The sequence below is a fragment of the Agelaius tricolor genome, unplaced genomic scaffold (genome assembly GCF_023055355.1).
Source record: "Agelaius tricolor isolate 1412-34295 unplaced genomic scaffold, bAgeTri1.0.p SCAF_49, whole genome shotgun sequence".
Classification (NCBI taxonomy): Eukaryota; Metazoa; Chordata; class Aves; order Passeriformes; family Icteridae; genus Agelaius; species Agelaius tricolor.
In genome coordinates, this window is record NW_027269309.1 from 2,096,412 (window position 1) to 2,121,207 (window position 24,796).

At 45.3% G+C, this 24,796-nt stretch overlaps 1 protein-coding gene across 5 annotated transcripts in view; it reads right to left on the minus strand.

Moving 5' to 3' along the window:
- RALGAPB (Ral GTPase activating protein non-catalytic subunit beta) overlaps positions 1–19,274 on the minus strand; it is a 64,582-nt gene extending 45,308 nt beyond the window's left edge. For all 5 annotated transcript variants that reach the window (XM_071455522.1, XM_071455524.1, XM_071455521.1 and 2 more), the window contains exons 1-7: positions 19,138–19,274; positions 12,366–12,578; positions 11,483–11,685; positions 7,341–7,504; positions 6,528–6,714; positions 2,036–2,167; positions 708–886 (exon numbers count right to left, since the gene is read on the minus strand). In XM_071455522.1, coding sequence (XP_071311623.1) covers positions 708–886; positions 2,036–2,167; positions 6,528–6,714; positions 7,341–7,504; positions 11,483–11,685; positions 12,366–12,548 — 1,048 coding nt within the window. In that variant the 5' untranslated portion in view covers positions 12,549–12,578; positions 19,138–19,274. The remainder of the gene's footprint in view (positions 1–707; positions 887–2,035; positions 2,168–6,527; positions 6,715–7,340; positions 7,505–11,482; positions 11,686–12,365; positions 12,579–19,137) is intronic.
- Between the last annotated feature and the right edge of the window lie 5,522 nt (positions 19,275–24,796).

Genomic DNA, 24,796 nt, shown 5'->3' on the forward strand with positions numbered 1-24,796 from the left:
GGCAGATGACATTTGTTTGCACACATTTAAGCAGAAAAGCAGGGGGAAAAAGCAGCTCTTCCAAGTTTACAATAGCATGTATTCCCTGAAGAACTTTTAGTAAGTCTGAAGCATACTAAGTATAATGCTTTAAATTTCAGGTACTCCATACTGTTACTTAAAACTGACCAGTTAGAGCTACTCAGTTACCAGCAGACACAAAGAAATACATCTTTTCTACTCAGCAGTAGTAGTAAGCCACTAACCGTAAACTAAGGGAAACTTGAAAAGATCTGAAGATGACAGTCCCAATTCAACACCTTATAAAACAGGCACACAGCAGTTGCCACAAAGATTAGAAACACAGTGGTGAGTGCTCAAGCAAGTGTAAGTGCTAGAGCATAGCACTTGCACTGGTGATTAGATGGAAAGAGAAAAGAAGCCTTGTTTGGGAAAGAGATCCCTGGTTTTGTTTTATTTTATATTTCTGATTTATTTGTTTTGCATTTGAAACTAAGGCTATCTACAACTTCATGCATTCAAATGTTACTGTTGTGCATAGAGATTTTTTTAGAGGTGATCTCAAGTCTCCTCCTCATCAATTCCAGGATATACTTGCAAAAGATTAATTGTTATTCATGTATTTACAGAGAAAACAGATTTAAAGATAGTAAACTAATTATTAAATTATTATTTCTAGCTATCCATGGGCAAGACAAAAGCATTACCTAGGAATGCATCCACTAAACAGCTGATTCCACGCATGGCACGAAAGAATATTTGAGGCAGATGTTTAAGGCAGGGGTACTGATTCAGTTCTTGAGTCATCCCACTCACATTCAGAAACTGCTCCTGAAATCTGGGGGTAGAGCTAATAATGGCTGGGTTACTCAAATCCACAGGATTACTGCACAGAAAAAGAGCAAAATATATGTTAGTCGGTTTAAGAACAGCTGTTAAGATTTAAAAACACTTGAAGATGCAGTAGTATAAGGCATTCGAGTAACACCACAAACTAGCATCCAATATCAATACATTTTAGCCTCTCATCACAGGAAGGCAATTTTCTCTTCCTGGGTTGGCAGTATATAGCTGTCTTAATGTCAAACATTATCCAAACATATTGAACAATTATAGTAAAATAAAACAAACCAGACCACACACTTGCTAGACTAATTATTGCAGAAATAATAATTACTTATGAGGTCTTTTGAGCCCAGTGAAGAGTTGCTTATATTGTTAAAGTTATTCTAGAAAGGTAAGCAATTAAATACTGTCAAACATACTGACAAGAAGGGAAGTAAATTGTAAAAGTTTGAGCAATTTTTCCTGACTGACTCAAAATCCTGAAACAGCAAATTTGTAAAAAGCCAAATTTGAAGAGTACAGTACTTGTGACATTTGTACTACAAATGAAGAAAGAGAGTCTTTTAGTTAGTTAAGAAGAAAATTTCAAACAGCCTAATGTTTATCTAGCTTTAACTATTAAATAGTATTTAGTATCAATTTTTTAATATTCTGTCCATTGAGAGCATTAATGTAATGCCACATCCAAAAGTCTTTAAAACAAAACACAGCATTTGGTTCAGTTGTGCATTTAAAATTAACATGTATGGTAAAATTAAGTGTATAGATTTCTTCATAAAAATAAATATATAAACACTCATTTTAAAAATAAATTGTAAATTAAATTTAACCTGGAGAATAAATGAAAGTTGTAAGCATCTCCCAGATCTATTGTTCAGCTTTTCCTGTTTGTTACCTCAGAGAAACAAAATTCTATTGAACTCTTGTTTTTCAGATACTCCAAAATGCCAAATAGCTAAAATAGATTTTAATTAACTGAACCAGTTTACATTTTGAAAGAGTCAGAATTCAAACCTGAACACCACTCACAGCCTGCCCTGAGCTGCTTCATGGGCACTGTCACAAGTCTCTCGTTTAATTCTATTTAGGTGCTTAATCTTGGCAATCTCCAGAGAAATGTTTCATTTATCATGCAAACGTATAGAGTTGATTCAAGAACAGGAACAGTGGATGGCTGTAATTACAATACCTCAGCATATGTAAAAAGCGAAACCATGTTTGTGCAACGCACTCATTATCCATTTCAAGAGGAATCAGACCAGCATCTTCATCGGGAATTTTGAATGGAGGAAATGAAGGTCCATATGTAAAACGCAGCAACCTAGAAAGCAAGTCAGACAGACCTGGCTCAAAAATTGAGCATTGCCTTTGCGCCCCAAAGGTATCAGCAGCCCACAGGTGAGTCCACAGGCAACAAAGCAACACTCCAAGTTTTCCTAGAGATCCCATTTTATACAATCTCTCAGCCTTGGATAGTGTGCACCTGGAGCCTGCCTAAAGCTCCAGCTAAACCCAAAAGCTATTAAGGGACAAGACCCCTCAGCAGCTCTCCCATCACTTAGCCAGAGGGGTCACCAGTTATCACAGCCACATGTACATCGACAGGATGCTACATGTGAAGGAAGAAGGGATTTTTTTTTTTAAAGAAGGAATCGAAGCCCTTATCCTCACAGCTCTTTAGCTCAAGCTTTCAATGACACCAGCAAGTCATATTAGGTTGCAGCTCTAAATTCCAGCTCACGACTGATGACCTACACTGTACCTCAGCACCCTGAGCAGTACTCACTGTTGGCCTACAAGCAGCACAGGACTTGCAAGCCACAGTTTAGTGAGTTCTTCAAAACAGATGACACCACATCTGCCAGAGGCTAGGATCTACAGACCAGCAAAGAGCAAACCAGTGATCCAGTGCCATAAGGACAATACTTAGAAGTGCTGTAACAACCTGAAGAATCACCAGTGACCTTCACTGAGCTCCTGCTGTCTAATCTGACCCCTGCTTCAAACCCAGCTTCACGAAATTACAGTTCAATTTCCCTGATAAACATAACCTTGATGTTTTCTAAAGGAATGGAAGAGATCTGCACTGCACCTTCTCAATATCACAGCATTCCCAGAAATCAGTTTGTCTTTCCCTAAGTTAACTTCCTTGCAATAGTGAGGAAATGTCCCACTCATCCTTACTTATAAAGCCATATAGTTTTCTAAAGTCATTACAACTAGAAGAAGAGAAGGAGAAAAGTAGTTATGACTGACCCCTAAACCAAGAGTCAAACAGGCTGAATTTCCATCTGCCACTTCTCCCAGCAGTGGGTACTACAGTAACCTGCAGCCAATTAACACAAGTGTCTGAAATCAGAGCCTATTTACAGTACCTAACCTGGACAGAAAAGCAAAAGAGCTTTAGGACACGAGGCCTTCTCCAGATGCAAGGATGATGAGGAATCCATTCAGTGCCAGAGCTGGTGGTGCAGCTGCAGTGACAGCTGCAGATTGAACTCCCTGAAGGGAGGCTGGGAAATGCCAACCCTGTGCATAACAAAGGGCACTGGATCTGTGGCCCAGCCAGGTGCTCAGACAATGCAAGAGCTGAGGACTAGGGAGGAAGAGCCAAGACTTGCACAAGCTTGGACTGTGAGGGGATAAAAGCCCAGGAGTCCTTTGCTGGGCTGCTACTAGGAGGCACCAGCTCAAGCTGTTTCTCTGTTACTGTGCTAGGAATAAAGGGCTTTATGGAACGAGACATCCGAGACTCCCATGGGAAACCTGGGGTTGAACTGGTGAGAAAGCTGGTCTGCCTGTGAGAGTGGGGAGTGCAGGGAGTCAAACAGGGCACGCCTCAACTCACTGGAGCTGCTGCTGCTGCAAAGGGGCTTCAGTCCCAGCCGTTAAAGTCACTGGTGGTGGAAGAGTGACTGCCAGAGAGCCTTGGGAATGGGACAGACTGGGAAGTTTCCTTAAAACCAGAAATTCACAGATCTATACCGGCAGGAAATGCTCTCCAGCCCTGTGTCCACCTATATTTAGTGCCCAGAGGCACGACCTCATGGTATGGTTTTGCTGAGGAATTACCTGGCTCTAAAAGACCCAAAAGAGCCTGGCCCAATCCCATGCACCGTCACGCCCCACACCCACTGCCTGGCAACACAGTGCACTGCTTCATTTCTCCCTATGACTGCAAGAAACCAGTTTTTCAAAGAGCATGATCAAATCTTTAATGACATATGGAACATTTTCAAGAATGATTGAAGACAGAAATAAATTTTAAGCCACACATCCAAGACAGTTAAAATATATTGAAAGCAATCTAGATGGGGTAAAGGTAGTATCTATTAGCATGGCAATACAATTGAGACTCCAGTTTCATCATGCTAAAAATCATAGCTAAGGACACAAATTAACACTGCTTATGTGTACATATTTCCAAATATAATTTTCCATATGGTTTTAATTCGAAACATTTACTCTCAGCTTATTGCTAATAACCTGATTCACAGAACTGTTTACTAAAACATTTTAACTGTTTGAAGCTGGAGCTTCATTGAAATATTAAAAATTCAGCTAAAAATACCACTGAACTTAAAGGTAGCCTCAGAAGAGCCTAAGCTTCCATGTATCAGGCATAAACCAACATTACTGAACACAAACTAAAACATTCCAGAAACCCTGCATACTCCTGTGCACCAACAGAACCAAGACTGTTAGTCAACAGTGGGAGAGGAAGTGTAGGCACAGTGTATGGTGCAGAACATCAACACATGTTTTGAGACAGAGCTGTTCTTTTCAGATCACTGAATCATAAAGTATTTTCCGTTATGTAATGCTACATCTAACAAGCTAAAAATAGCTGAAGAAATAACGTGGGAAATACACAGAACTCATATTGCAGCTTTATTTCCCAGGGGTTTAACAAATAGCTGCATAACCTGGAAAAATCTATCCACACTTCACATTTTGACAGGTAATTCAAAGGAAAAGTTTTCAAAGTTGTAATAAAACCTTGCAGAAAAAGACACTATTGAATATTTCACACTGCAGCAATTTTAACACATCTTTGAACTTTCACAGAAATAAGTTACTGATGTTTCAGGAGAGCTGGAAGGAGACCCAGATGACTCTCTTCCAAGCAATTAATTCAGTTCTTTCCTCCAAGAGTCTGAGATTCGTCCCACAAAGACTTCACACCAAAAAGACCTCAATATTAAGGGTACTGAAACTCTCCTCACTGTTCAGAACCTTCTATTACAGCCAAAACTCTCCTGCAACCCCCAGATGTGAGTGTTCCTTTGGTCAGTTTGCAGGTCACACTGATGTGGGCAGGAGCTGACCTACTGAAGGACAGGAAGGATCTCTAGAGGGATTTGGGCAGGCTGGACCAAGGGGCTGAAGCAACTCCATAAGGTTCAACAAGGCAAAGTGACAGGCCCTTGGGTCTCAACAACCCCAAAGGTACAGGTTTAGGGCAGAATGGCTGCAAAATGCCCAGCAGGAAAGGCCCTGGGGGTACTGGCTGACAGCAGCTGAACAAGAGCCTGGTGTGCCCAGGTGGGCAAGGGGCCAATGACACCCGGCCTGTACCAGCCATGGGGTGGCAGCAGGACCAGGGCAGTGACTGTCAACTGTGCTGGGCACCGGTGGGGCACCTCCAATCCTGGGGACAGTTTTGGGCCCCTCATGGCAAGAAAGGCATTGAGGGACTGGAGCATATCTGGAGAAGGGAACAGGGCTGGGGAAGGGGCTGGAGCACCAGGAGCAGCTGAGAGAGCTGGGAGGGCTCAGCCTGGAGAAAAGGAGACTCAGAGGGGACCTTCTCATTCTCTACATCTACATGAAAGGAGACCAGAGCCACCAGAGGGTTGGCCTCTTCTCCCAGGTAACAAGGGACAGGACATAGGGAAATGGCCTCAAGTTGTGCCAGGGGAAGTTCAGATGGGATGGAAAAGGTTTGTCAGGCACTGGCACAGGTAACCCAGGGCAATGGTGGAGTCACCAAAGGGTTTTAAAAGATCTGTGGATGTAGCAATTCGGAACACGGGTTAGTGGTGGGCTTCGCAGTGCTGGGGGCACGGTTGGATTTGATGATCTTAGAGGTCTTTTCCAACTTAAACAATTCTATCATATATGATCCTCACTGTTCCCATACCCAGCAAGACTCAGGACAGCTCTTCTCCCCCACTCTCTAGAGCAGAGAGCCTGTGGTCTGCCTCTGGCCCATCACATCCTCACTGCCAGGGAACAAGTGCCAGGCAGCTGTAACACAGTTCCAGCTCCACAGGGTCCAAGCAGAGTCCAAGAGTCACCTCAAACCCAGCAGCATGAGCACTAACAAGCACCTAATAATTTTGATGGTGACACACACACATAATGCTATACTAATATTCTTGAGTCACTCCTCAGGGGATATGATGAAGAGTCACAATCATGAAGACTAATACACACACACCGTAAAATGCCAAATATCACAGAAGTGCTATGCTTACACAAAAACAGAGAATCCAACTCAGACCTCCCCTTGCAGAACAAAGGAATACCCACACAATCCAAGGATACAGCAAGATCTCTCACTTTGTATTGCTTATTCACTTTTGGATTGCTGCACATTCCACAAATAAGCAACTCCAAAATACGTATAACCATGATTATCCCCATACATGCATTTATTTCCATGGGATTTCTCCTACCTGGAAGTAAGGGCACAAATGACCTTGCTCCACTGCTCAACTACTGCAGGATGATGTCGCCAGTTAGCCACCATCTCTTTGGCAGTTTTCCAGTAAGGAGGTGTTGGAAAGCACCGTGTACAAGCGAGTAACCATACCTCAAACAGCACGCCAATTAATTTTTCAGCCAGATTCTCAGCAATGCCACCTTGCAACAGAAACCAAGCACATCTTCAGTTAGTGTTCCATCTAAATAACTTCAAATATCTCCCCAAAGAGGTTCTGGTTAAAGTGCATAAAGATTAAGCCCTTTTTTCCATAACTTTTAAGAATGATCCTTGGTTGCTTCCTACAGCCAATTAGCCTTTTTGCAAGACCACGTACAATAGATAAAGCCCAGCCACATGTGTGTAATAAGGGACAGAAGGAATCCACCAATCTTAGGCAGTCTTCTATTGCACTGTGTCTATACTGAAGTCTTTTTTTTTAATAACTAACACTATTTTTTTGCACTAGGCAGGCTGAACAGCAAAACAAAGGAGTTTTCACTGAAACAAACAGGAAACAACAGTGTCTTAAACTGTTCATACCAAACTGTTCATGTATAAAGTTACTGTCTTGCAAAAATACTTTCAGGAAAACTCAGCTCCAAATCATCCAGTCTTTTCTGGCAATGCTTTATTTTGGAGTAATGGGGCAGAATTAGGAGCGAGCTATTGTGCTTTGATAGCTCCTAAGAGTTTTTAATAGGTTCCCCCATCCTGCTCACAGCTGAATGTGAAGAAGAGACAGAAGTTTTTTAATAATTGAACCAAATGAAAGATGAACATGAACCTTGCACAGTTGGAGCTGCTAGAAGAGTGTCATTGATCTGAAGAAGAAATAATAACAAAACCTCCCAGGTTTCTCTTGCCATAATTGTTGACTCATGCGCCAGCTTCTGGACAGCTTTCAAAACCTGCAAGCACAGTCTGATCTGACTGGATCCTGGGTCTGGCCTGCAAGAGAAGAAAACAATGCTTGAGAAATAGAACTATTAAGTGATGTATTCAGTAACATGAACTTTCAGCTTGTTCAACTTACAAAAGGAAACAAGTATTATTGAGTGAGACCCAAGAACATAAGCCAATATGCTTCTGTGCACCCCAACTCTGTCTCTAGGCATCCTAACTCTGCCTTAATGAGCACAAGATGCACCGTAACGCTCTTTTCCACATGAGACTCAATACATAGAGCAAGCACAATCCATCATCTCATATTTATCTTGGGTCAAACAATGACAATCTAGTTGCAACATCATGAATTATTACATACATAACTCTGAAGTGGCAAATTAGGAGAACATATTGTTAGCAAAATAATTTAAATTCTTCCTAGTTCTCCTCTTGTTTCCAAATCAACTCTTATCATTTCTACCTTTAGTCTGATGTTCCTATTTAATGACCTCCTTCTAGATCTTCTTCTGTAAGCAGTTAGAAGTAAGGAAGGAAGAAAGGAAACAGTTTCATATTTCCTAGGTTTTTCCTGTACTAATAATCAGATCCACACTGGCACTACTGAATCACTCAATACAAAGTTGCTCAGAAGCAGCACAAAGCAGCATCATCTCGTCCCATCAGTTAGTCTGGACAATGCAGAACAGGCACAAAACAGTAATGTGACACATTCTGGACAGTATCTGAGGACATTGGTAAAAAACCTTAGGAAGCCCAAATTTTGAAGGGTGAAAGAGGAGATTAGAAATTAGAGTGTGCAGTAAGGCATATTTCCACCTGTACATCATTTCATGATCCCTCCTACCACCACTGAAGAGATGACAAAAAAACCCCATACATGTATTATCTTCCACTGGACTAGTAAGTAGTACTATCAGATTCCTTCCAAACATTTTCAATGTGGTATAACCCACAAGTCATATTGCATAGCAAGCACCTCAAGAATGTGCTGGTCCACTAAATACTATCAACTTTTATCTTGATAGCATAATGTTGTATTACAGTATTGGAAAAAAAAGATTACAGAGACAAGATAATGCATAATTGCACATTACTAGCCACAGCTGAGGACCTCAGTGAGTTGCTTGATGATAGTGCTAGATCATAACCCAGAGTCTCTGTAGAATAACAAACTTTGGGATAAGTGAACCCTGCCTTTCTTACAGCACTATTTTTGCCTGAGCAACAACAGAGAAGATTGCTTCAGTTGAAAGGTATCCTTAATCAATATAGGCTTGAAGCTTCTAAGGCTGCTTCAAGACTTGTTTCCCTAATCATTTAGAGAAACTGTAAAAAACCAGGGCTTATACGCAAGCTAACGGGATACTTCTGTGCTGATCTTGTAAAGGCAACTTGAACATTCCTGTCCATCTATGACTTCCTCTTGTTTACAAAGTTGACCCAGGGGCAAGCTAGACAAGCTATTTCTAGACTTCTGGATTTCTACAGACTGTGGCCTTTTGGCCATACTCCTTCAGAAATACTGTTGCCATGACTTCATATGAGAAGCATATGAAGTTATTACAAAAAAAAGTACTTTGGCAGTCACATGTTCCACAATCTCTCAAGCAATTCCAGACATTTCTGTTGCAGAGGACCTGGATATCTGTACCACACTCTCCTGGAGAGGCACTAGAGGGGGAGAGAGTTCTCCTATTCCCTTCCAACAGTGTTTGTGGCACTGAAGCTTTATCTGACAGCAGTAACAACCACTACTGCTTAAGTCATCTTCAAGACCTCTTGGATATTCTAGGGTTGCCAGAAATTGAAAGCCTGGGGGGTTGCCTGGTGACTATTCAAATACGTCAACAAAGTGTTTGCTTCTTCAGAGTGGACAGAAGGCCAGTGCAGGAGGGAAGGAGGCAAACACCCTCTCTCCTGTCACTGCAGCAGATAGAGGAAAGCTAACTTGGCTCACCCAGCCTTCAGTTTTCTTTTTCAGCACCACACAATTTCAAGGACTGTGCATGTCAACATTTGATTCAGCTGAGCACTCAGACTAGAATAATCTATATGCACCTGCTCTGTATGGGTGTACACAAGCTCCTGAGGTGCCATTTACACTTCAGGCTGCTGCTGTGTTTCGCACCTCACCTATATGTCACCATCTGAGTCTGATGCCTCTACAACTCTGGGCCACCACTTTAAAGGCAGCCAAACCAACAGCTACATCGTTTCCAGAGAACCAGAATGAGGAAGGAAGCTATTTTATTTCACAACCTTCCATAGGACATAGGCTTATAAAAAAGACTTAATATCTTCAACACAAGAACAGATTTTTCCAGGAGACAGTTCAATACAGGTTGCTGTAACACCTCCTAGGTAAGTATTCTACATGAGTCCATCATCATCAGCAACCTGCATCAATTGGGTAAACCCAGAAATCTCCTCTTCCCCACCACAGACAGCTAGGTCTGAATCTTTGCTTTTATTCAAGGCAGGTGTGCACAACTTAGTTCTGTATTCCATTTGCAGTATAGAAATTTCTCCTGTTGCTGGAGTGAATTCTGAACATAGCACCCTGGAGGGCAAAACTTAAAAAGAGTAGGGACTTGAATGTCCAGTGTTGACAGCAACAGCCATGAAAAATCAGTGTTTCAGATACATCTCAGAGGCTCTTGAAAGAAAAACGTACAGAACAGCTATACTACAGTATAGCTAATGATTTTTCAGCCCTCCCTGTCTCTAGGTATTAACTATTTCATTCAACAACTATCACATGTAGTCTATCAGCCTACATCAAGGTCCAACAATAATTCTGGGACAGAAGGATAAAGTGGAAGCTTGTGCCAAGAGCATGCTAGAAACTGTACTACTGAGCTGCCTGCTACTAGGGTCCTGGTGTGAGAGCAAGCAAGGCATCACAGAAACAACTATTTAATGGACTAGTGAAGAATTTCTTCTCTGCTGTGCCAAGGCAATAAAGGATCCCAGACAGTAGACTGTATTCTGCACTAATTAAAGCTTAGAGACAACCTCCTGCCACAGTCTAATCCAGAAGCTTGCACCCCTCAGACTTGTGTCATTGCCTTGACCATGCTTTAATGGGAATTAAAATACATTTTCACTGCAAGTTAAGAGCAACAGCAGCTAAGAGTAGGTGGTAGACTTCAAAGCAATCAATAAACAGCAGAGAACTCTGAATTTGCACAAATTACTATTCAAAGTCCTTTATAAACAAAGCCTTTAGTAAAGTGACCCAAGTGCAGCTGAGCACTTTGAAGGCCACCTGCAGTGACACATATTTAATACTGATAAAAGCAGATGATCTGATATTTAGGGGCATATACTTAACATTGATCTGAAGTTAAGTACCTTTTCAGGGGATGCTGTTATTTAATCTTACTCATCCAGTATGTATGTCCAACAGCAGCAGGTAAACTTGCCATAAACTATGAATAAGGTAATGATGTTCGCGCACTCTGACAACGTAGCTGTGTACAAGACCTAGAAACATGTCTATCTCAACATCATCATCCAAGGATGTCAGGCAGCAAGCACTCCACCACCAGGTTCTTTCAAAACTACCAGTGAAGGACAGTCAGCATAACCATGCACATTTGACAGACAGTAAGATGCAGGCACAGAGCAGTCACTTACTACAAAATCCTTCAGTAAATCACAAACGTAGTCAAATCTTGACTAACAAGGGCAGGGACTGTCATGATGTTCTCTTAGTTTACCTCAGTTTTACACAATGAAAAGCACATGGTAACACAGTGATGCGCTTCTGCTTTTCCCCTTACCCTCCAGTCATCCAATAGAGATAAATCTTGAACCTCTTGGAACAGTAAACATTAAAGTATATGAACTATATGTCATTCTAATCACAGCAGCAAAAACTCAATCTGCTACTGCAAAATTACAAGACATTTGGAGGAACACTTTCCTCCTAAGTTTGCAGCACTAGCAGTCTTATTTGTTAAGAGCCTCCACACCTGATGAGTCCTCTGACTACAGCTTGGAATCCCTAACACTCACCTTGGTACAAAGAGATTTTGGAGATGTTTGAGAATGCTTTGAACATAAAGGTTTGGTTCCTTAATAACAGGTAAAGGAATAGAGTCCTTAGGTAACACAAGAGCCATAATCCAATCTGTATACACATCCACACAGTATTTCACAGTATCGCCGTCCAAAGGGAGGGTCAGTCCATAACAAACCACCTCCATAGTCCATTTTACCTAACAAACATAATGCAAAAGTTATTAAAAATAAATATTGGTAAGTAAGTGCTGGTCAGAGCACATTAGTTCTAACTCAAAAAAAAAAAAAAAAAGGCAACAGTAATTATGTTGTATGGGCAATTCTGTTTAACATATCCTGCAAGAAAACACCAAACCATTAACTCATATATCATGCTATTATGAAGATGAATAAATGGCAAAACACTCTCTAAAAACGCTCTCTAAATTCTGAATCTCTTAAATCTAAACTATAGAGAGCTCTTCAGAACACACAAAAGCTGTTAGTGAAAGATTTTCAAATTCTAACAAATACTTGTACTATACAAAGACTTTTTTTTGAAGTCACATACTGTTGCTTCAAAACTGAAGGTAAGTAGAAAGGCTTTGTGTTAAATGCTAAATTCTTTGGGTTTGTTTTGATGGTTTTTTTGTTGGTTTTCTTTAGCCTGAATTTTGTGGTATAGTAGCTCAGGCAAAGTTACTATTAAGTCATGAAGTACACTGTTGCTATGATCTAGCTGCTAATAAAAACCCTATGGAGATCACTAAACTAAAAATGTAACACACTTCATAAAATTTGGGACAATAAAGAGAGAAAAATAAAAGAGGCTGTAAAAATCTATTAAACTGTCACTCCAGCATAAAGGAAACTATCATCTCCAAGGAAAGGCACTTACTTCTTTGTCTGTTTTTAGTAAACTCTCACTTCCAACAGATGATGTAATTAAAGCTTGTCCAAGAGGACGCACCACTGCATTTGCCACTTCTCTCCCCACATTCTCAGGATAGCTGTGAAGTACACTGGTATTCCCCTGATCATTTTGAATGACAAGATGCAAGGATCTCCACTCTGAGTACATAGTGCCTCTATGCTACAATCCAAACAACACCTGGGGGGGCAAGGAAGAAAAAGAGACAATTAGTTTAAACGTCTATGACATGAGTTAGCAAAACTGAGGCTGTGTATTCACAATCCAGACCCTTGTAAATTCTAGATGCACATATACATTTCATACATTTCACAATCCAGAAAAGATTCCAACAGTTGTCCTTCAACCTTAGTATGTTTTTTACACAGACGAGCTTTAACATAGGTTGATTACAGAGATTACAGCAAGTTTCAGTTCAGGACTAAATGTCTATTTTAGATACTTAAACCTGTGAAGTGACTTCACCTCACACTTCTGCTTACACCATCTTTGCAGGAAAGCTGCTTCCATTTACACAACATCTTCAGGTGAGTAGAAAACACTTCTACAAGTATTCTGCTCATGAAGCAATGGCTGCAATTCACCCTGTTCCCTTTTTCACCTCAACAGCAGTTAAAAAGAGACCCCAGGAAACTTCCAGGAAAACCTTAGTCATCTGAGAAGACAAAAATTCAGCCTCTTTCATATTCATAAGGTATTTCTACAGCAGGTACTACTCAAAACTGGTAGCTGAAAGATGCAATTCAGTGATAATGAAGAGTGCCCTTTATTTGCAGCGAGTTCAGGACTGGCTGAGCCTTAGTGCATCACTAGCTTAAACCCAGCATCATTTTACAGTTTCATTACAGCACATACAGGTTCCAAATCTATGGCGTTGGGGTGCATTTCAAATCCTTGTAAAGTCAATACAGAGAGAGAGTCACTCCATAAAAATCTACATTTGTCCCACAGATTCCAGGCAGAAAAGCCACTAGGAAATTTCCCAGGCAGCACTCTCAGAACTAGACACAGCTCTCCTTTCAGTAACAATCCCAGCACAACTGCAGTTACATATATCCCCTCACTGCCATTTGAGATCAGGAAGCCAAGCTGACCGTGAACTAACCAGATTTTTGCAGTGATAGGAAATTGGGATGGGTATTCTGGCATTGTTGTGAAACCTCAACCAAGAGAGGCAATTAGAAGCAGAAGTTCAGCTGTGCTCCCACAGTCCACCTCCAGTCAGCAGCACTCTTGTGTCCTGAGCAGTGGCTCATGCTGCACCAGCAGCACAACCAATACCTCTGTGCTGTACGGGGCAGGGCTGGGAGCCAGGCCAGAACCCCCTACCCTGGGAATGGGTGCAGCAAGGCAGCACCAGTCATGGGACTGCACTGGGCAGCTCAGAGACACCTACCACACACAGCCAACTTTGATCCACACATCAAACACATCCAGAGATCTGACCTAACTCAGATGAGAAACATCTGTGCCAACACAGCTGTTTTGTGAGGAGAGCAGTGAGGACCCAGGGCCAGAGGGGTGGCAAGAACATCCCTCTGACAGCAGAGTGCTTTGTACAGGCTCACAACAACGTTAAACTGCTGCTCAAGCAGGTGGTACCACAGCAGCCTGTGAGAGCCACCAGAACTGCGACTGCACCATCTCCTTTTCCTCCTCTCCCACCAGAATTGACAGCCTTTTATCCATTATCTGAGCCAGGTGACCACATGAACAAGGAAAACAGGGTTGGCACAGGAGAAAAGCAAGGAGTGTTCAAGAGACGCAGCTCAGAGCAGCTCAAGCTGTCATGGATGGCACTCCAAGATCCTTATGCCAACTACACTTACCTGGCACAATTTGGAAGCCAGTTAGTTATACGGGGAATATTTTGAACACCTCCCTTAGACATTCATTGGCCCAAAACCAAACAAGAAACCAGGCCTGGAAATACGCATTCCTAGGGAAAAACCTATTTAAACAATCTGCCTACTTAGCTGACTCCCCAGATGTTTATACCCAAAACCTATGCAAAAAGCCTGATGATTCCCTTCAAGGGAGACAGAAAAGTAAGGCAGCAAGATCTTGTCTTCCAAACTACATCCTTCGTGGTTTGAGACAGCAATCGTGTGTTTATCTGCTAGTGAGTTAACCAGAGCAGCAGCAGCCTGCAGGATGTCCAATCCCTACATCCTTCAGGTACCTTCCCTCCTCTGGGGACTGAAGCAGGGGGAGTGCTCACATCACTGTGGTCAAAACCCTTAGGCTTAGAGAAAAATGGCAATTTCAAGACACAGAAAAGTCCCGCGCACACACACAAATCCCCCCAAAATCAAACCAAACCAAAAACCCAAACAAAATACCCTCAAAAACGAAACACCAAACAAAACCTAAAAAATTCCAATCCTCAGTGATGGCTTTGATCACTGCTTAGCTCGACTATCTAGGTTTCCATACTGGTATCTTTTCCTTTCATATCCTATAGCTACAGACGTGCTTCATCTTCCCCCTTCTCTTCTACCTGACCATCATCTTAGTCTCCAGTTTGTGTTTGAAGTCAAAGCAGAAGGGACAGAAGTGAGATATAATCCACTTTCCGAGACTTCCCCCTCCTTTCTCATCCCCACAGCACTTTGCCTCTATTCCCAGAGCAGAGGCCCTACCCCCTATCCCACAAGGGAAGAGGGGAAGCACTCCCCATTCCTCTTCTGTGACATAAGTTCATTAGAAGCATGTAACCCAGTAACAGTATTTGAGGAACATTGGTTTAAATAAGCTGATTTGAACTGATAAAACATCATCTCCTTTCCATGCCCGCCCTCCAGCTGGCAGTGAACAGCTCATGGCAGGAGCTTCTCAGTGTGTGATAAGCACAGCACATTCACTGTGGCCGCCCTCATCCCAGAGCAGGGTGCCCAGGTGTGTGGAACTGCTGTACAATACAAGCAAATGGCAGGCAATGCCTATGTGGGAGCTTTCTCATCTAGAAGAATCCTGCTGCAGTTTAGAAAACCTTAATTGCACTAAGGCAGGGGAACGCGAGAACACAATCACCCATCCTCATGCAGCTCTCTGCCACAATGAAACAAAGATGCAAAGCTCTTCTGGGTGACCCTTCCACACTTCTGAGGAGTAGCACTTTTAACAGATACAGGATATATACAATATGCCATGCTGAAGAGGTTTAGCAACAGGACAACCAAAACTTCTCATACCACACACTCCCAGCCTGCTGCCTGACATTCTTACATAAATTTAATCATCAGCCTGTATCTTGTTAATATTTGAGACTTCCTTTCATCTTGCTGTAAAAGAAACCTGTTCATTTTAGCAATACACAGGAATACTGAAAGAAGTAATTGCTTCAGGTGCAAAATCCTTATGAGGGAGATTTATCAGGGTATCGATCTATCCACCCCCCTATATTTAGCAGTTAAAAGTTTTTATTTGGAAGGACTAGAAGTTACTTTTTATTAAAGACTCCAGTTCAACTGCCACTTGAATTGGAAATGGCTGCAATCTGTTAGGATTGGACTATCTCTAAATCAGTCTAGTATGCAGCTTCTCCTAACTGGACAGGAATTAAAAAAGGCTGGAAAGTCTCCACACAATGATATCCAAAACAATGTTTCTGACAGATTCCACACACTGACAGACAGTTTCCTAACTTTCCTCAAAAAGCACCTACTGCTGTGCAGCAGCAGGACTCCCTCCCAAGACGCGGTATTTATCAGTAACTACTGAAACACCAACAGCAAACTGAAGACCAAGAAAGCAACTGTCACATTACACCTGATTTTGACTTCCGTTTTTGCAATACTTCTGTATTTCAGAAGCGCCCTCACTTGCCCAGCTAACTTTGCACAAGTTTCATGAAGCTGAATATTCACATTTCACATACACATATGTCTTATTGGGGTTCAAATCACTAAGGACTCTCAGAAAGCTGATTAAGAGAAGGGATGAGTAGAATAATAAATAAACCCCTGTTGTTCATCAAGCAGTTTTACACACTCTTGTATGCTCTATGTTCCTGAGACTGTATGTTCCTGGAGACTGCACTAAATAAAACATCCTCACACTCTCACAGACAAACCTGGAAAGAAATCACCAGCATTAAAACTAGCAAAAGCAATGAGACATTATGAAACTGAGCACTAATTCCAATATTCCCTAATGTGGTAAATAATCTGGATTTCAACGTATTTCCTCCCAATCTGTTTCATCTTAGGAACTTCAGTTGTTATTACCATATAAACCACAGAAACTGGATGTCTCAGCATTAAGGATCCAAGATCCTCAGTTCTCAAACACTGCAGAAGCCAGTGAGCACAAAAGAATAACAAGTCCATAAAACTCAAACAATAAAGTTCTATTTCCAGTTTCCGAAGACCTAATATGAACAGCTACAGCCAAAATATTTAAACTCCTGGATCACTACAGTTAGACAGCAACAACTAAACAGAGCCACATTCTGCAGTTACTGTGAAGGAATGCGCAGAAGGTCCAAGCCTGAAGTTGAGGTGTTCGGAGCATGTGCAGGGAGAGGTCAGGGAATCACTACTCAGGTACAGAGCAATTCCTCAGAAAATGTGCACTAAGGGAGGGAAGTGCTGGGGGCAAACATGAACATTTGGTCGTGTTCAGCAGCTTCATATGTAAAATGAAGTATTTTCCTACGATGCAAAAGAACTTCAAGCACAAAGACAAGCTGTCCCAAAAGTGGACCCTTCTTGGCTTTTACTAGAACCAAAAAAGCAGAGCAGACAAAATGGACATTAGGACAAGAGACGCAAAGAACATCAGCAGAGATATGCTCAAGGAAGGCTGAAGGCCTAATTGAGCCTAAACCAGAGAAGCAGCCAAAAAAAAAGTCTACATCAAAGTTCTGGGATATCAGATATGCTTTATAAGTATTCCCTGGAAAAAAAGAAAGTCCTCTCATTTAACATGACCTCTGCTACCTAACAGTACTAACATTTGCTCTTCAAAGGAAACAATTCTTGCCGGAAAGCCATCCTGCCACAACCCACCTTCCCCCAAAGCACAAACCAGACATTTATGAGCAATTTTTCTCAGTTGCGTGACATTCTAAACATGAACAGCTGCTATATGCCCACTTGTCCCACTGCCCTCCAAGTTTATGTTGGAGAAGGCGAGTTACATCTAGCTGAGACTAACTGCACCTCTGGTATTAAGCCTACCAGGCCTGAGGAAGCACAACCCTCCTGGTAGCTCACCTCTGGAGCCACCTAATATGTTAGCTCCGCCTAAGGCATGCACTGTGTGTAAAGAACAACAGCCAGAGCAGAGAGCAGGAAAAAATAAAAATTGCAAGAACCAAATAGAAGACCTATCTGAGAGAAAGACCAGCAGAAAATTAGTATTTTAAGTATTTTGTTCAAGAAATTTAAAAATATGCACATCAGGGTTACTATCAGTTTTTTCTAAAAGTCTATATTCAATGCAAGAAGAGAAAAGTCAAACAAAAAACCAAACTCCTGTCATCCTTTCCCAAGCCATTCAGCCACAGCAGTACCAAGGGTCAGAGAAGAGAATCCCAGCTGCCCTTGTCCCGAGAAGACAAATTTGTCAGATTTTATTGCATTACTATAGCAGAAATTAATACATGAATGTGCCAAAGGGAAGACTGGGTCTCAAAGGATCCCACAGGATTCCAGCCTCACTATCTCCAGCACTCCCAGTTCATGGACCCCATTGCCTCTAGTTCCTGGAAACACTGCTGGACACAGCCTGGCCAAAGCAGGAGGCAGGGCACTTGCTATAGAGAAGGCCACTGCCTACAAGTTGCATACTGTTACATGTGAAGATGAGCAGAGCCATAGGAAAGCAAAAACAGTTTTGTATGTTTTGGATATTATTCTGCTTTCAAGCATCATTACTCAAACATCAGTACTACTCTGCTTCTCACTATCACTCTCATTTTTAACACTAGATTTGAGAAAATTATCTTCCAGGCCAGTCACCTGACAGTTTAGTAAGTTTTCAAACCCCTCATTTATGCGAAAAACTATTTAATGAACTTGACCACAAAACAGTGCACCCGACTGAACAAAATTTTTAACTCAACAGTTTCCTTTACATTGGCACTTATTCGTCGGTCCGGTTTCTCGTGAAGTCTCCAAACTGTTCAAGCAGGAAGGACTCTCTTGCAGGCACGGCCCCCTTACTCCGGGGAGAAGCCTCGCTCGCTGCTGAGTACACCAAATAAATAGGATCTACTATCAACTGGGCACGGAGACCAAAATGAGACAGGGAAAAGCAGAATCCCGACAGACCCCGGGAGGCCTGAGCCGGGCATGCTCGGCACCAGCGGGCTGTTAGTCGGACTCTGCGGGGAAACAGCGACACAAACTTTTTCCTCCCTCAGGTCCAGCTCCCGCTCGCAGGATCCACACGGGAGGAACGGTGCGGGTACCGCCTCACGCTCCTCCCACGGACCCGAAACGCGATTCGACCCCCGGGCCGGGGCAGGGGCCGAGAGGGGCCCTGGGCCGCGGGGGGTCATCGAGAGTCGCTCCCGCCCGCCCTGCGGTGGCTCCGCGGCACCAACCAGGCGCGAGGCGCTGGGGGAGCCCCGGGGACAGGCTCGCCCATCGCCCGCCCCGCTCGGGCCCCGCCGCAGCAGCGCAGAGGTCAGCGCGGTGGAGGCTCCGGGCGGCGCCCGCGCCACAGGCCCTGCGGGCGGCGAAGCGGGCTGAGCCCGACAGCGCCGTGGCGGGAAGCCTGGCCGTCTTACCTGCGCCGAGAGCCCGGCAGACATGTCGGGGAGCGCCACTCCCTCAGGCCGCCGGCGCCACGGGGCCGCGGCCACACGGGACCGGGAGCGCCGCTCGCTGAGCTCGGCCCGCACCCGCTTCCGGCAGCGCCACAAAGCGCACGGCGGGATCGTGCCCTGCGCATGCGCGAGCTCACTACAACGCGATTCCCCGCCCCTGCACGCTACTCCAGTGCCGGCGGCACCGAATAAGTCGCAGGGACAGGCTGTGCGCATGCGTAGAGCGGCCGCCGCCGTGCCTGGCGCCGCCGTGATGCTCTCACTCTTAAAGAGGCCGCGCACACCGGCCCCGCCCATACCCCGCGCTGTCCGCGGATCCCGGAGCTCCGCCATCTCACCGTTCCCCGGGCGCTGTACCCAGGCCTGGGGAGGGCCTGTGCAGCGCACCGGGACTGAGCACCCCCGGGCCCTTGGGTGGAAGGAGTTTTTGCTGGGCCGCTCTAGCTCCAGCTCCAGCGACCAGCAGCCGCCGGTGCCGTTCCGCTAGCCTGGCTCCGGCTTCTCTTCCACTGCCACCGCGGGCTCTGCTGGTGTCCGGCCCGGCCTTGCCCTGCCCTCAGGCCCCGCTACTGCTGCGCCCCGGCAGCCGCAGCTCAGCCTGGCTGTGGCTGGGAAGGGACAGTGACAGCACCAGCTCTGTTTCCCCAGGCTGTGTCTCGCTCTTCCCGCGATCTTTATTCCCATTCCGCGTTGATTTGCTACTCCCCTGGCCCATAGTATTGACTAGTTTGCGGGTGCTGCTAGTACTTAGCTACAGCGACATAGGTTACCTTACCTGAGTTCAAACACTCTGGGCAGCATGTGAGAGGGGGATTCTGCCCCTCTGCCCACTCAGGTGAGACCCCATCTGCAGAGCTGCCTCCAGCCCTGGGGACCCAACATCAGAAGGATGTGGAGCTGTTGGAGCAAGTCCAGAAGTCGCCATGGAGATTGTGCCAGGGCTGGAGTCCTTCTGCTCTGGAGCCAGGCTGGGAGAGCTGAGGGTGCTCACCTGGGGGAGAGGAGGCTCCAGGGAGATCTTGGAGCCTGTTCCAGTGCCTAAAGAGACTGCAGGAAAGCTGTGGAGGGACTTTGGGGTGAGGGATGGAGAGACAGGACTAGGTGGAATGGTTTCCCACTGCCAAAGGGCAGGGTTAGAATAGGTTTCTTAAGTATTTCTTTAGTATTTCTTTACTGTGAGGGTAGTAAAACAATTTTCCCAGAGAAGCTTTGGCAGACCGCCCGTGGAAATAACCAAGACCAAATTGGACAGGGCTTGGAGCAATCTTGTCTAGTGGAAGGTATCCCTGTTTATTGCAGGGGGCTTGGAATAGATGTCCTTTAAAAAGTCCAACTACTTTCTGATTCTGTGAAACACAGCCAGTGGAGAAAGCAGCACAGGGCACTCTGCAGGGAGCAGTGCCTTGCTCCACAGCCCAGCGCTGTTTAGGGATGGTTCTAGGGCCTGGTGTCCTGAGAGCCCCTGGCAATGGGCCCCTTTACCTCACTCCCTGCTGCAGCTGGGAGTGGCACCATCTGCCTGCCTGTATCACCCCTGTGTTCACCTCTCTGCAGTGTTCTCTGCTTTCTGCAAGCAGTCCAGCAGGTGATAAAGTCAGCCCGGTCTCACAGATTCCTTATGGGCTGTTCCACAGGGGCCAGGTTTCCAGGTCCTTTCTTCAGCACTTGCCTGCACTGTTTCTTGTTCAGTGCAGCGCTAAGATGTTAACCTAAACAAAGAGGAACCTGCAAAGTGATTTTTAACCTCTTATATTGCCATCCATTGAAGGAACATCAGATGTCACAGTGCAAACTGTATTCCTGTTCCCCTTCCTGGCAGGAAGACTTCTAGTCTGCACATTCTCTGCATGGAGGCTGCTGAAAGCAAGGGATGTGAGTTTCATAATAAAGATTTGCTCAGTGCTTTTAATGTAAATCTTTTCCTCCTCTTTGTTCTGTCCGCAAGGGCAGAGCAAGGCCTTGCAGGACACATCCCTTCACAATACCATTAATCTTTGGTCCCTAATTAAAAAAAAAGAGAGATCTGGGTTAGTCAGGCTGCTGGGGGTGATAGAATGCAGCACAGATGGAGAGGACTGAGTGGAAAGGGCATTTGTGTCTTAGTTTGAAAGACAGGTGTCTGCCAAAGAAGGCGGGAACCTCTCTTGGAACGCAGAATATGACCCCCTTCCCTCTGAATTATTATAACTTTGAAACGATGGAACTTTCAGGCAAAGATACCAGAAAAGGAATAGCAGTTCCTTACTAGCGTGTGTGTGTGTATAACAAGGCAAACAAACACCAAGCCCGGCAGCACCGACCAGCAGACGCAGAGCCCCAGGGCCGGCCTTGTCCCGGCTGCAGGCACCTTCCCCTGCGGTGCAGTTCCGGGCACAGCCAGCAGGGGCGCTGCTGGCTCCCGGCCGGGCAGGGCGGGGCGATGATTCCCCCGGGGCTGCAGGGGGCGCTGTGGCGCGAGCTCGGCCGCCTCTCTGCGCACGGCAATGGTGGACAAGGGTGGAAGGGATGGAGAAGGGGCTGCCTTTGCAACCCTCAGGGACGGCCGGTCCTGCTGCACCTCTGGCTGGGGAAACGGACTGCAGCAGGAAGCTTGGAAGCAGCTGGAACGGCAGAGGTGAGCTGATCCTGTTGTAATAAATGAGATGTAACAGAAATTCTGCAGCATGAGCAGGGGCCGCGGAGCATCCCAGCAGGCAGGGGTATGGGTAGCGAAAACTGGGAGCAGCAGCAGAAAGCAGCCTGGCTCCTGAACACGGCTGGGAGACCCTCCCTCTGAGAGGGAAGGGGTTCAGGGTGCCAGGGCTTCCCCTGAGGCACCAGAGCAGATGGTGAAGGTCCTTTTTTAGTGAGGTAGGGTGTTAACAAGGTCCCAGTGCAACGGCCACTCCCACAAGCAGAGCTTCACTCATAGTAGGAGAAGACAGCAGGAGACGGAGCCTCTCAGGGGTGGCAAATTCTCCCTACAGCAACTACAGCCTGTCTCCCCTCTGATGCCGGAGCCTCTCAGGGGTGGCAAATTCTCCCTACAGCAACTACAGCCTGTCTCCCCTCTGATGCCGAGAGAGCCAGAGAGAGCCAGGAGCTATGCCCAGCCCCTTCCCCCTGCCCAAATCTCCCGGTATCTCTGCCCCCCCTAGAGAAACCCCTTAGCTAAGAGAGTAGCCAGCCCAACCCTTCCCCTGCACCACGGCAACTTCTTTTTTCGCTCTTAAGTACCAGTCAGTTTTGTCTCCTAGCAACATATGGGAAAAAATTCCCTGAGAGAAAGCAAACAAAAGGAGCAATCCTAACATCCAACAATTTGTTACACATGAGAGTCTCAGAGCCAACAGGCACATGTGCAGAGGTGAAACTGCAAAGCTGGCTCATGGACCCCCATTCCCCAAATCACAGTCTGCTTGCTGTGCCCATCTTCTCTTGGCCCCTTACCTGCTAGATCAGAGGAGCAAAAACTCCTTCCAATCTCGTACATTTTGCTTGACAGTGGCAGAGCAAGAGAAGTTGAAGTTCACCTGTAGCAGCCCATGGAGAGCCACCTTTCCCTGTGTGCTCACTATGTGTGACTTCAAAACCACTGAAGTCAGACATAGTGATCACACAAGGAAAGGTGGCTCCTGTGGTCCCCTGCACAGTGGCCTCAGGGCTGCCAGCTGTGGTTGTGCTGCCTCCCAGCTCTCTGCAGTTCACCCGGTGTGGATTCTTCGTGAAAGGAATGAGAAGAAGGTGTTATTACAAAAAACCTGTGTGCCTGATGGTAAATAAGGCTAGATACAAAGAGGTGAAAGAAGCAGTGGGGAGAGCCATAAATAACATGGGAATTCCACTATTTGACACAGACTATTACTCACCCAAGACTGTGCTACATCTATGGATATAGAGAGAAAGAACAGAGACACGGGGAAAAAGAAAAACGGGGGGCTGGGGGTACATTAGAAGGGAGTATTAAGCATTTTGGGAAGTCTGTACCTCTCAAGTACCACAGCCACAGGGGAAAGAGAGAAGGGAAATACGGCTGGGAAATTAGGATAAAAAGGAGGCTGTGTCCTCTAACAATTTTGAGAGACCTCATGGGGAATGCCCCATGGCCACTGCCTTTATTCGCATACTGTGAAAGGACTCCTCTGTCTCCTTTTTGGGCAGAAACCTCTGGTGTTTGTAGATTCATTTTTCTGATATCCTTGTGAAAAACGCCAATCACTTGTTTTTAAAATTTTAAAAGTTTGATAGTAATAAAATGGTTATAAAGATAGTAATAATTGTCTCAATCTCTCTGCAGGCCTCTCAATGTCCCTGGGCCTTACCCGGGTCAGCAGAGAATGGGGGGAGCAGCCCCAACACGGCCGACTGCGGGGAGACACTCTCTGTGCCCCGAGGGTGCTGAGGCACTCAGGCTGGTTGCCTTTGCTGCAGCAGAGACGACAGAGACATCGGTGGAAGAGAAAGGGGCCGGCTCCCAGCAGGGGATATTCCAAGGTTTTTATTAAGGAGTCCCGAGGGAGCTCCTATACCTCAGGGAGCCTCCTGCCGAGAGCCCCGGGGGATGTCCGGAGTTCACATTTAAAGGGGGGGGGGGAAACCAACATAGATAACATCCTACTGACCAATAGGTATCTCTGGGGGATGGGTGCTGGGGGGACAGACATACAAAACAACGTATGGGGCAGGACTTGGGGGGCTGACCCATAGCCTCTGGCTAATCACTCGACAACTTGGACCGAAACTTCTGGATAGGGGGCTGGGATGCCGAGGTGACTGACAGAGAGCCAGGGCGGGGGTTTTGGAGATCTCATCCCGGGAAAGGGATAACACAAGTAAAAGAAAAGGGGGGGGGGGGGGGGGGGGTACAGTCTGGGATAAACCATTTGGGAAAAATATGGGAATACAAAACAAACTACTTCAAAGTATTACAAAATATAAGAACGCACTACAACAAATAATATTATAGTAATAAAAATTTGGACAAGTAGGATTAGGACAATACAAGACAATAAAAACAAAGAGTTATGGACAATCAGGTACCTTTTTCTGGGCAAAATAAGCCCGAAAAAGGACCCCCGTTAACAGAGGATTAACCCTTAAAAGCAATAGCCTGTTGCATATTCATAAATTTCATACATGATGCATAAATTCCATTCAAACAAAGGATTCTGTCTGGTCAGTGTCAACTTCTTCTGGAGCGGTGGCTGGTGGAAAGTAAAACGCCCAGGCTAGATAAGTGTCCAGCCAACCTCCAGCCAGTCAGGCACTTCCCCAACCCGAAGTCAGGGCCTTGTGCCCAAGGCAATGTCAAGCCTTGCGGACGTGTGGCCGCAGTAGAGAGCTCCGAAGTCGCAGGATGAAATGAAGAGGCGACCCTCAGTTTCTTCAGGGGGGTGGTTTTATTGGTAGGGAAACGTGGAGGTTCAGGTAGAAGAAGCTGAGAGCCCCAAGGCAGGGAAAGCCTCGGGTTTTACAGAGGGTGGGAGGGGTGAAAGATAGCAAATCAGAGAGGGATACATTAAGGATTGGCATGATCGGAGAACCCATCAAACACAGTTGTGGGAGGGACCCTGGCCCCTAACCCAATCACCCGACAGCCTGGCCCGAACTCTCTAGAAAAAGAGGCAGGGGTGTCGAGTGA